General features: G+C 41.6%; 1 protein-coding gene across 2 annotated transcripts; it reads left to right on the top strand.

The window, feature by feature from the left end:
• The first annotated feature begins 430 nt into the window (after positions 1-430).
• Positions 431-12,010, top strand: LOC115557312 (GDP-L-fucose synthase). 2 transcript variants are annotated; one of them, XM_030375042.1, is made up of 11 exons: positions 431-494; positions 780-978; positions 1,138-1,252; positions 1,581-1,709; positions 2,210-2,283; positions 2,605-2,738; positions 3,502-3,566; positions 3,761-3,827; positions 10,874-10,953; positions 11,121-11,220; positions 11,625-12,010. In XM_030375042.1, the coding sequence occupies exons 2-11, from the start codon at positions 824-826 to the stop codon at positions 11,678-11,680; spliced, it is 975 nt and encodes a 324-aa protein (XP_030230902.1). In that variant the 5' UTR covers positions 431-494; positions 780-823; the 3' UTR covers positions 11,681-12,010. The 2 variants fall into 2 exon arrangements, with proteins under 2 accessions (XP_030230902.1, XP_030230903.1); XM_030375043.1 differs by having other exon boundaries at positions 808-978.
• The last annotated feature ends 451 nt before the right edge of the window (positions 12,011-12,461 follow it).

Genomic DNA, 12,461 nt, shown 5'->3' on the forward strand with positions numbered 1-12,461 from the left:
CTAAATTTGCAAGAACCCGTATCTGAAATTTCTCATTTATTTCGTAATATTTATCTTCCCTACTTGTTCATTTTGCTTTTAATTATTGGTTGTCTTTCGGTTATTATCTATTTAGTATAATAAAAAAGCCTAGTAATCCCCAAAGAAATATTTGACTGTTTTGTGTAATTTTAACAAGCCATTTCCTAATATGGGTGCCCACAACCCAACCACCGTCAGGCACACTCGGGTCAATATCAATAAAACACGCAGACAGACAGATAGTTTGTCAGGAATCAGCCATGTCTAGCAACTATTTATCGCATGAAAAGATAATACAATTTAATTTGGCGTGATGGTTCCCTTTCCTGTTTCTCCTTTCTGTATACACTTTACAATCCACTCTAAAACATGACCCATCGTGAAACTTCCTGGTATGCCTCTTACCTGGCCTGTAGTCCCAGCCCACAAGGTGATCTCAGCACTTCATCATATACCAAAGGACTACAGGCCAGGTAAGAGGCCCCCATGCACTTCTCTTAGAATGGATTTAAGGAATAAGGATTAGGCTACTACGGCCTTTTGTTTGTTATTTCATCACATTAACAGACTTGGGGGAATGAAGACATAAGTCATAATTAATGAATTATCATTCAGTATAGGCTCTCTGATACAACTGTCTCTGTGGATTCCCCGTTTGTATAAGCCTATTAAAATTAACATTAGACTATGCGATCAATATTTTCTTATATCACACAGAATCAGTTTAATTTAAGTTTAATTTAATGTTTTCACTCCAGCTCTTTCGCACCGCACCTCCGTAATTAGATAACAGGCACAGAGGATGGCTTCGCAGAACGGGAGCGTTCTAATGCGCGTGCTTGTTACCGGAGGTTCGGGTTTGATCGGCAAAGCCATCGAGCAGGTGGTGATGAGAGACGGCGAGAAACGTGAGGGAGAGCAGTGGATTTTCATTTCGTCTAAGGATGCCGATCTCTTGTAAGTTTCTCGGAGCCCCTTTGTTCGACTGAAAACTAAGCTGCCAGCATCAACTGGGTGCGCGTTAGATAGCTAGGTTAGTAATATCATCATTACTCAACTTGGAATAAAGACCATCAAAGCACTGTAGCACTGTAGCACTTTTCCACTTTTGTGCAGGGATCTTGAGCAGACCAGGGCTGTGTTTGAGAAGCATCGGCCCACTCACGTCATCCACCTCGCGGCCAAAGTCGGGGGGCTCTATCTACAAATGCGAGAGAATCTGCATTTCCTGGTAAGAAAAACCTGACAATATAGCCTACATACTATAGGTAAATACAGGCCAAAACATTTACTAATGTAACAATAAATCCATGATAGCAGTGAGGAAATATTTTGCGGACATTTTGTATGTCATTTGAATGTAATCTAAATAATGTTCCAGAGTGCATAGGGGAGGACGCCCAGAGTACCCTCGCTACCCTCCTGTGTTATATCAGAACTAAACCTTGACAGACATGAAGGCTGATTAGACATTTCATCTGTGTAAAGGTTTTTTAGCACGCATTGTTGTTCTTCAACGTTGCTGACCATTAAGTAACACGTCCGCAACCGTCCGACAGAGAGACAACCTCAGGATAAACGACAACGTGCTTTGGACGGCCCATGAGATGGGGGTCACCAAGGTGGTGTCCTGTCTGTCCAGCTGCATCTTCCCTGACAAAACCACCTACCCCATCGACGAGACCATGGTGAGTTTAGCCACCGTTGAATTGAGATTTAGCCCCTGGACCTCCTCTCTAAATAATGAAAAGTGTCCTCAACGATCTCAAAGCACTTTAGCCATGCTCCAGCACATGATCCAGCACATGTTTTTGATATTGATATTCAGACTTATTGATGAAAATCCTACATTTAGTAACTTTTCTTAAAGGGCTTATACATCGCAACGTCACATCACTCCTCATTTTTAGAAGCATCAAATCTTATTAGGTTAGTTTTTATGTTTGAGGTAATGTTACATTTTATTTACATTACGAAAGTTTTTTTCATAATGGGCTACTATGTCATATTGTATTGGAACACGAGACGAAGGCAATCATGGGTAAAGACCTGTTAAAAAGGTATTAGTTCCTATATTGCCATTGGGGTTGAGGATAATATGAAAGACACACGCCACACACATGTGTTTCTGGGATTCTTGTTACGATTACATCTAAAATACTTTCATGATTAAACCCATTGCTCCCAGATCCACCTTGGCCCTCCGCATGAGTCCAACTACGGCTACTCCTACGCCAAGAGGATGATTGATGTGCAGAACAGGTATTTCTTCTGAAAGAAATGTGCAGGTGTTATCTCGCAGGCCACACTCCTTTCCATGATCTGACCTTTTGTCCCTTTGGACAGCCATGTAAGCCTTAGATTTATGTGTTGAAAAGCTGAGGTCCCGGACCGGGTAAACGCTTTAGGAAGGAGAAACAAACCACACACTCGATGAACACCTGTGTGTGTGTGTGTGTGTGTGTGTGTGTGTGTGTGTGTGTGTGTGTGTGTGTGTGTGTGTGTGTGTGTGTGTGTGTGTGTGTGTGTGTGTGTGTGTGTGTGTGTGTGTGTGTGTGTGTTTGTTGTTGTTGGTTTTCACAGAGCGTACTTTGCCCAGTATGGTCATAGATACACGGCAGTCATCCCCACCAATGTGTTCGGGCCACATGACAATTTCAATGAGGCAGAAGGACACGTGCTTACAGCTATTATGAATAAGACATACAAAGCCAAGCGTGAGTGAAACAGTACCCACACACACACACACACACACACACACACACACACACACACACACACACACACACACACACACACACACACACACACCATGAAAACATCTCTCAAATCGCCATGCTCTACAATCTGGATGACAATGCATGTGTTCAATCTGAAACAGAGTATTACGATGGCTAGATTTCAATTCCAGTCATTAGTAACGTTTCGCCAAAGAAAACAAAATATGTGGATACATTTAGATCACTTACACAACTCTATCATTCCTTTTTTAGTGTTGTTTATTGTTAACAACACAGATATATCATAAATGACTCTGGTGAACGGACATCGCCAGACCTATTCGAAAATGCATATTAGCCTGGAACCTCTGGTTCACAATTTGGTGGAACTACAACCAATCAGAGCAACGAAACGTGTGACACATAAGTGGCAACCATACACTTGATTTTGTATGAAAATCCCTCCGACGTGCTCCTATAGCGGGCATATGCCACAGCAAATAAAACGTTGGCTTGCTGATTCTTCCGGTTCCTAAGCGAGTAACCTAGTTGACACTGCGTCAAACCTTGAGGGATAGGGATAGTGATTAAATGGTAGTTGGAGGCATCAGTCCTCCTGACCAATGCAGGCATGCTTCATTTTAGCTAGATGTTTTTATTTTTTATTTAAGTGCGGGAGTTACTTTTACTCTAATGAGCAATGCAACAGTGATGTCACAATATGTCTTCTTACCTCTTCCTTATATTCCGTATATTGAAGGGAATAACACAACCCTGAATGTGTGGGGCTCTGGCAAACCCCTGAGACAGTTCATCTACTCCATGGTAAGGAATGCCAGCATTATGCCAGGACTTCGACAATAAATAAATGAAATATATATGTAGGCTGATTCATGCAATAACATATGTGCGCCTGTGAGTTTATGTGTGTGTGTATGTGTGTGCGCGTGCGTGCCTGCGTGTGTGTATCCGTGCATACGTGCGGGTGCGTGGTGTGTGCGTGTTTTATTATGTTTTAGGACATTGGCCGACTGATGGTCTGGGTGCTGCGGGAATACGATGAAGTCGATCCCATTATCCTCTCTGGTAAGAGTTTTTCAATCGTCCCTTTGTTGGTTTGCTTTAGTTGGGAATGACCCTGCCCGTTTCTGTCTCTGTGGTTGGTATTGTTTTCAAAGAGGGAGTTTCTTTCACCCAGAATAAAGGAAAAATGTTGTACACATAATATTAACTATGGCTTAAAGAAAAAAAATTAAACAAGCAGATTCCACTGAACATACTGCCCTGTCCGTATGAGTGGAATTAGACTGATACGCCCTCGGACCTTCATGTTTGTCTAGTGGTTCAGGCGGGGGGGGGGGGGGGGGGGGGGGGGGGGGGGGGGGGGTTGGGGTGTGCCCATAGGCAGGCCCAGCCCATGGTTTAGGCGGTTCAGGCAAATGCTAGGGTGCGGCCCATCAATAGGTGGCTAATGAAAAGAAAAAAAAGAAAGGATGGAAGGATGGAAAAAAAATTAAAGGATGAAAAGGAACACAAACACTATTGTAATGCTAATATTTTGAAGTATTGCAAAAAAGCAGACAAGAATATAACTACACAAATAGCATTTTAAATAGGCCCTATTTACAGGGTTTCCAAATCCACTGGTTTCGGAAATATATATTTTTTGTGCAATACATAATTTATATTGTATTTTATTTATTATTATTATAAATTTTACGTAACTTTAATACTGATTTTATTTTGTTCCTAAAATGAAGCAAATCTCAAAGACATAGAGCTGGGGCACTATCTCAGTGAGTGTATGAACACAATGATTGGTGGTGCAATTGGTTGCGACATGGCTTAGGAACGAATCAGATCTTGTGTTTTCATTCACATAAATAATGCATTTCCATACAGAAAAGGCACAACTTGGTGCATTAAATGCCCTAGAAGGTGTTTGATGCTCCAAATGTCAAGGGGTCTGTGATTTGATGTATATGCTGCTTCTTACAGTTTTTCTCAACCGTTTAAACACGTTTTCTGGAACTATAGCTACATTTCTCAAAACTCTAAACACTAACCTGAGAGGAGTTAATCATTTTGTCAAAACTACCCAAATTCTTCTCAAAACTGATTATTTCCACCAAACAGTAAACACAGCTATCAAATGAATATCTAAGCACTGGTGTGATCAATTCAAAACATTTCCATCAAATTACTATTTACATATATTTTGGCTTTATGAGGCCAAGTTACATACTCCAATGTATAAAATTGTTTAGGATTAGCTTTCTTTTCTAAAGTTGCAATTAGGTGCTACATATAGTATAAAGACTGTTGCCAAATTGTAATACAATACTGTGAATATATCATATAAATATTGCATTGATACAATCGTATCAGAATAGGATACAATGCATATTTGTCTAACCAATGAACTCCAATGGGATAAACTCACAACCCCAGCTTCCCGAGTCATACTGTTCACCTATAGTTGATGCTGCAGCATTGTTCTGACAATACACCAATGTTACCTATTTTGGTAAATTACAGTACAGTAATTGCACTGATTGCAAATGAAAAACACTACAGTAAGAAAATGTTTAGACTGTCTTTCGGGGATGTAATGATGAAATCAGTGCCAGTACAAGTACAAATAACCGCAAGCGGTGATTAACGGGGTCCGAGCAGAATTATAAGTCAAGAACAAACTAATGGAAGATATATAAATATGACATATAATTATGAAGGAAAGATGTTCCACTTAATGCAATACTGTGTCCCGGATTGCAGTTGAGCTGCAGAGCAATGGCCGAATGTCTTGTTCAGCTGGTAATGCTCTAATCAGGATTCGAACTCTCAACCCATTGGGCCCGGGTGGGCCTGGGCCCAGCCATTTTAGGTCCGGGCCCGCCCATTTTGACCCCTGTCTATAGTGAGTAGTGAGTGATTTTCATTCTAGCTGTTCATCCAATAAGCAGCCTGAGGAAAGCGTTAAGTAAAAGCTTCTCAGCCAATCAGTGGCTTCTACCCCACGTGTGGACTGCCTGCCCACAGGCTCCAATACGCATGTTGATTCTACTGGGCAAATCATCACCTGTACAGCAAAACTCGGACCTATAGAAATTAAATGATGGAATGACTGGACAAGCAGATGATGGAGCTGAACATTCGTTTCAAGCCCGACACATACGCAGTGGCGAACTTAGCCCTTTGGGGGCTCCAGGCGAACAGTCATTTGGGGGCCCCTGCATCTACCGGTCTCAGTACCTTATATCGCATAATGAGATACTCCATACAAGGGATGAACAAAAGTCACTATCCTTCTTTCATGCAAATGTTAATTATCTATTTACAAATTGAGAATAACATACAAAACAATAAGATTAGTTATGTTGACACATTACACTGACTGTTAACCATAAGTCCTCATTTGCCTGAGGGTTTCCAGTAGCTCACAGCAGCTATCTGCTGTGAGCTACTGGAAACCACTACTGGAAACCCACTGATAGCTGCGTCCAGCTATCACTATATTTCCTGTGCTCTTCAGGCCTTTCATGGTTGATTAGATGCATTGCAAGGTTATTCTAGTCTTTAAATCCTTCCTCACTCAGTTGTTTTTGTTTTCCAGAAAGGCAACAACAAAAGCAAAAAACACGGTCTGCACTTTCACTGTAGACTAACCAAGACCTGGGCCCCGTTTCCCGATAACGATGGATCTTCGCTCGTACTATCATTCTCCCGATGGATCTTGCGATCCATCGATAATTTCTTTGGAGCGTTTCCCGAAAATCCTCTTAACGTGAACGCGCATTCGCTGCACTCACGACGTCGTAGGATTGTAACTGTCTACTGACACGGTGCTGAAATGGGCTCCGTAGGAGGGGGAGACGCAGGAATGTCGCAGGAAAATTGTGTTAAAAAGGGTTAAAATATATCCCCATCAAGGACAACAGCGGAGTAGCCTACGAAAAAAATAGACTGCAATTATATGAATGCAAAAGACATTAAAACACAATTGATTAGGCTTAACCCGACATATATCAGTCCTAATCCTGAATGCACTGTGCGTTTCACGGCATTTTCCCCCCTTAAATAATTCCTCTTCACACCTGTGAATAACCCGGGAGACGTCCATGATGAGGAATACAACGAAGCACACCGTCTGGCCCGGTGCATCGTTGAGCGCACGATCGGGAGGTGGAAGTTGCGCTTTAGATGCCTTCACAAGTCAGGCCGAGGGCTCCAGTTTTCGCCGGCCAAGTCATGCGCCGTGATATGTGTGACGGCTATGTTGCACAACATTGCAGCTAAGGCTGGGGTGGCATTGCTTGAACCGGAGGACGCTGAGGACGATGACGACGAGGAAGATCGGTGTGAGGACGGCCTCCCTCATAACTACGCGGCTGGTTTTCATGCGCGTCGAAGAGTGATTGAGACTTTTTTTTAACCCCCTCCACCCTCCCACATGTCATTAAACATTCCCGTCAACGTGACCAATCCCCACCATATCCCAGCCTTTTGCCTGCTCCTTTGCTTGTTTTTTATAATTTATTTTATTTCTTTATTTTTAATTTTTTTAATTTTTTTAATTTTATTTTATTTTTTACATTATTTTATGCTATGTTTTATGAGTAGCCTATGTCAGTCTGCACAAATCCCCCCACTTTCTCTCACACATTTTGAGTGCCCTGCCTGCGCAAACATTTTCTGGACTGTCCCGTTTTATTTTGGCCATTTTAACATCTTTATTAATAAATTAATTAATAATCTTTATTAATTACCAAACTAAGAACATAAAGGCGCAATGCGTTTTAATAAAACGCATCCAATAGACGGAATGTCCGATGGTGTCGCCACTGAGGCTATAGCTGACGATGCTCTTAGCGTCCTACGAGTACCTACGAGCACCCCTGGAGTACTCGTTAGCTACGAGCGTTTTCAAGACGTTCGTTCCCCACAATGCTTTCGGGAAACGCGGTGAAAACTCTACGATGCCCTTTCGACGCACTTCACGATCCACTTAGGCTAACGACGCTTTCGGGAAACGGGGCCCAGTTCACCCTCTCACCATTTTTCATTACTATGTAATAGTATGCTTTTGTGAATCTGCGGCCCTTGGGCCAGAGTGCTGGGTCATCCACAAGAATATGTGTGCACCTGCCCAAGACACAGCAGCTTGGGCCAGAGTGCTGGGTCATCCACAGGAATATGTGTCTCGCAGTCATTGCTATCGTTATTGTCATAAATTTCAATAACCAAAGTGGAAGAAGGAGAGTGAGAAATATTCACTACCAGTTGTGCATCATCTCCGTCAGTTTGTTGACACACGTCATTAGCATCGCTGCTGGCTGAGCCAGAGCCACTTGGAATGAAAGGAGCAGTAACGTGACAGCAAACGACGTTGACGGCTGCTCTTGATCCGCCGACGGTCCCGCTGCCACTGCGGTGGCTGTAAAACAGCTGGATAGCTTTGGCAGCTTTGAAAGAAAGTCCTGCCTTTGGTCTTTCTTTTTATGTGACCCGCTTTCGTACGATCGCTTCATGTTTCACTCGATTTATGTCTCACTCGATTTCTCTCTCTCTCTCTCTTACCGCTTACTGTTTTGAATTTGACATAATTTCCGCATACGCATGATGAGCGTGATGCGCGTAACATGGAATAGTCCATGTAGTGCAGACTGAAGGGGGGTGCACACGGAAAGATCGTCAAAACATGAGTAATAATTAGACATCCCGATGCTACTATTGTGAAGAGATTTTTATAAAAATAATAAATATGGGGACAAAATATATGCATTGGGGCCCTCTTGACCAGATCAATATTGTAAATAAGAAACTGTTCTAAATGTTTTATCGGGAAAAATAAAGGTAAAAAAAAAAAAAAAAAAAAATTTGGGGGCCCCAAAAACCTTCTATGGGGCCCGGGGCTCCAGGCAAATGCCTGGTTTGCCTAATAGTACGGCCCGCCACTGCACATACGGCTTGATGAGAGCCGCTGCTGCCTGCTTGCCACGGTCAGACACATTTGGTGACAAGGCTCTCATCCGGCCCGCCTGCGCGCACTTTTCCATTCCGGTGGAAGACGCAGAGCACGCTGTGTTTGTGCAGCGGCTTAAAAGAAAGGCAAAGGCCAACAAGACCATGAACGAGAAAAAATAAACACTCGTAGAGGTGCTTGACGCATGCCCCCGTGATATTTTCCACAACATGAACAGCCACCTCACATTCCCCAAGACGACAAGTACTAAGAGACTCTTTTCAGCTGTCAATCAGATAAAAACAGGCACCAGGGCAACAATGTTGACAGATAGACTGAACTCGTTGTCCCTGCTTTCATTCGAAAGGGAATTGACTGATTCACTGGAATATAAAGAAATTCTTGCTGTGTTCAGCACGAAACCCTGCCGCCTCCTTCTGTCAGCCCCAAGTCCCACAAGCAAGTTTGAATTGAATTGTGTGCATTTGTGATTATTTATCAGTTATCTCGGATTGCTATGCTGTTGTTTATATGGTTAGATATGTTATTCATTCAATTATTCTTAAGAAATAAGCTACAGGAGAAAAAAAAATGGATAGTTTTCCAGCAACATTGAATCTGTGTCAGATTCAATGTTGCTGTTATTTCATGTCCATGTTCTTCTGTCATTCTGAATTTATAAGAAACAGTTAAATAATTTTGGACAGTTCCCTGCGCGCAATGCTGGGTAAAGGAATGGAGAGAGAAACAGGCCCTCCAAAGGTATAGGTTCCGCTTCAGTCTTTTTGTGTATTGAACGTTCAAAAGAGATAAATGAAGTTAGGCTTACTGCCAAGGTGTATGTCTTTGTCTGCTTCAGCTCTGAGCTGAGGACAGCGACACAAGAGCCACACAGGTAGGCTAAGGCTACTGAGTCGCTGTCCTCAGTGCCGCAGAAAAGCGCTGAAACGGAGATGAATGTAAACCCGGTTTATTTTTTTGGCTTATTTTAACTGGCCCATCCAGTTTTCTGGAGGCCCACCCACAATCAAAATCCTGGCGCCGCTAGTGTCTTACACTGATCATTTTGTTCAACAACCAACGATAAAACAATTCTAATCTAGGATAGGCCTATAACATCTCTCCGTCAACTATAAAAAAGGATGGTGTTTTTTTTGTAATACACACCCAGTAACGGTTCTACGTCCAGTTACGCCCCGGGCAAGACTTCCTCCAAGGTGGCCGTGACTACAGTGGGGGTTTCATTCCGTCTGTGCACGGCACCTTCTCAACGAGCAGTTGTGCGCCTGCAGCCAGAGGGGGCGCCAATATACCAATTCCCCACACAATGTTATGCACTTCATTGAAAACCGCTTTGCAGCGCGTTTTTATTTTTTACTGCCCGTGCCGCCCCCCATGTGATACTCTGAAAAAATATATATTTGCTTTGTTAACCTTTTAGGGGACCAAGCAGCTTCGCTGGTCCCCCCCTAAAATATATATTTGCTTTGTTAACCTTTTAGGGGACCAAGCAGCTTCGCTGGTCCCCCCCTAAAATATATATATTTTTATATAATATATATATATTTTTAAATATATATTACAATATATATTTCAATATTTTTTTTTTTTAATATATATTTCAATATATATTTCAATATTTTTTTTTCTTATTGTAGTACAATCAAATGTTCATGTGAACTGACTGCATAAAATCTTTTCGTAGGCCAACAAAATTAAAAATAAGAATAGAAATGAGGTGAAACTGATCTACATGTAAATCAGTTTGCATCCCACCTCCAATCCTGATCAGGCCAAAGGACCATATCTACAACACATTAGAGCTCACCGAGTCCTCTTTTATGCTCTGACACATGATTGAAGTGCTTTGCCAGTTGTGGTTGAACAGGTGAGAAGTGAGTTCGACTTATTGGTAATTAGTTGTTGCGTTTTGAAGGCCAGTGTGATCCAGGTGAACCAAGTGTGCTAAATGAGGAGATTTGTGCTTAGAGTTTAGCAAAAAATTTAAAACAGTGGAATTGTGCTTAGAGTTTAGCAATCTGGAGTCTTGTAGTTGATACATGAACTTCAAGTTTTCAGAATTGTGTGCATTGTTCCATTTTTTGTGTGTATACAATCGAGAAAAACTAACATTCATTGAACAGAAACATTTACTTTTTTCATCCAGTGGGCGAAGAGGATGAGGTGTCGATTCGACAGGCTGTGGAAATGATTGCAGAGGCACTGGAATTCAAGGGCAAGATAGAAGTATCCTTTAAAAAGTCTTAAAGAGTAAGTGACCCCTTCCCCCCCCATTCTCTCATCTAACTTGGCAAAGACAAGAGACCGCAAAAGAAGGATCTAGAAAAAGTGCAGATTTGAGGTCAACCTCATTCCAGAGTATTTTACCCAATCACCTTGACCCATGATACCAGTATGATACCAGCTTGTCCGATGGCCAATTGAAGAAGACAGCCAACAATGCCAAGCTGAGACGCTACCTTCCAGACTTCACCTTCACACCATTCAGAGAAGGTCAGAGATAAAGACTTCCACTCTCCTCACAAGACAACAGGGTCCTGTTAGAGATTAAACATAGCAATTATGTTGTTGTACGTTGACCAGTAATATATCTGTTCATGGTGGTTAAAATTGTCCCACACAAAGCTTAAACAGCGAGTTAGCATTAAAGTATAATTAAACATTACATAGAAGATGGATTACATATACTACGAATGAACTCATCTGTTTCCTATATCATATCAGTTGTTTTATAAACATCATAAGGATTTTTGCTGCCAAGAGTTTCCAACTGAGAGATGCGTTAAAAACATTTGCATTTCATCCTAACTAAACAAATTATTTAAAGTAGGTTTTTGCATTGTGTGCAGTGTCAGGTGCCTTAACATGTTTCTGTCTCGTTTCCTTCATCCTTGCAGCCGTCAAATTGACCTGTGACTGGTTTGTGAAGAACTACGATCATGCCCGTACGTAGAGCACACAGATAACGGTGATCCCATCATAGCCGAACAATGAACTGTATCAAGCATGCAGTTGGGCAAGTCACGCTAACGCTTGGGCGATGTGTTGGGAATTTTGAGCCCCGGTAAAGTGACATGTTGCTTCAAAAAACAAGGAATGACTGCTAGTGGTTTGAATGTGTGGTGTTTATTTTTTTAAAAGGGCATTCCTGTCCAAGATCTTTGTTGAGCACTCCCTGCTGTTCTTGCCTCAACTTTACTGAACTGTGTGTTCTATCTATACTAACTTGTACTTGTTAATATAATGGAATAAAGAACGAGACGGGCACTGTAGGTTCACTCAACGAGTATCACTGTATTCTTCTTCTAATCACTCAACATCACATTATACAGTTTCAGTATAACACTTGGTAAGTGTGCCATCTGGTGGTGTAGTGGAGTAACAGGAACAGCACATAATAAAACTGAATACACAACACTGTGTGATCTTGTTAAGTAAAGATAACTGTGTAACAAAAAATAATGGCATCAATAATCTAGAGTAGTTTGCTTACAGATACAAAACTCTTAGAATCAAAAGAGACTTTTAAAAGACAGGTCAAGCAGATTGTATGGAACAAGGTGGATACTTAGCATCTTGATCCAGAAACAAATAAAATAAAATAAAAATCGAAGTTAAAAGACTAAATATTTTTACATAGATTAATATATTTATAATAGTCATTTCTAACCTTGAATGCATAACCTTGTAGCTCCCCGTAGCCAGTTAGCCAAACACTGTGACTGCTTTCTCAA

Source organism: Gadus morhua, chromosome 13, assembly GCF_902167405.1.
Source record: "Gadus morhua chromosome 13, gadMor3.0, whole genome shotgun sequence".
Classification (NCBI taxonomy): Eukaryota; Metazoa; Chordata; class Actinopteri; order Gadiformes; family Gadidae; genus Gadus; species Gadus morhua.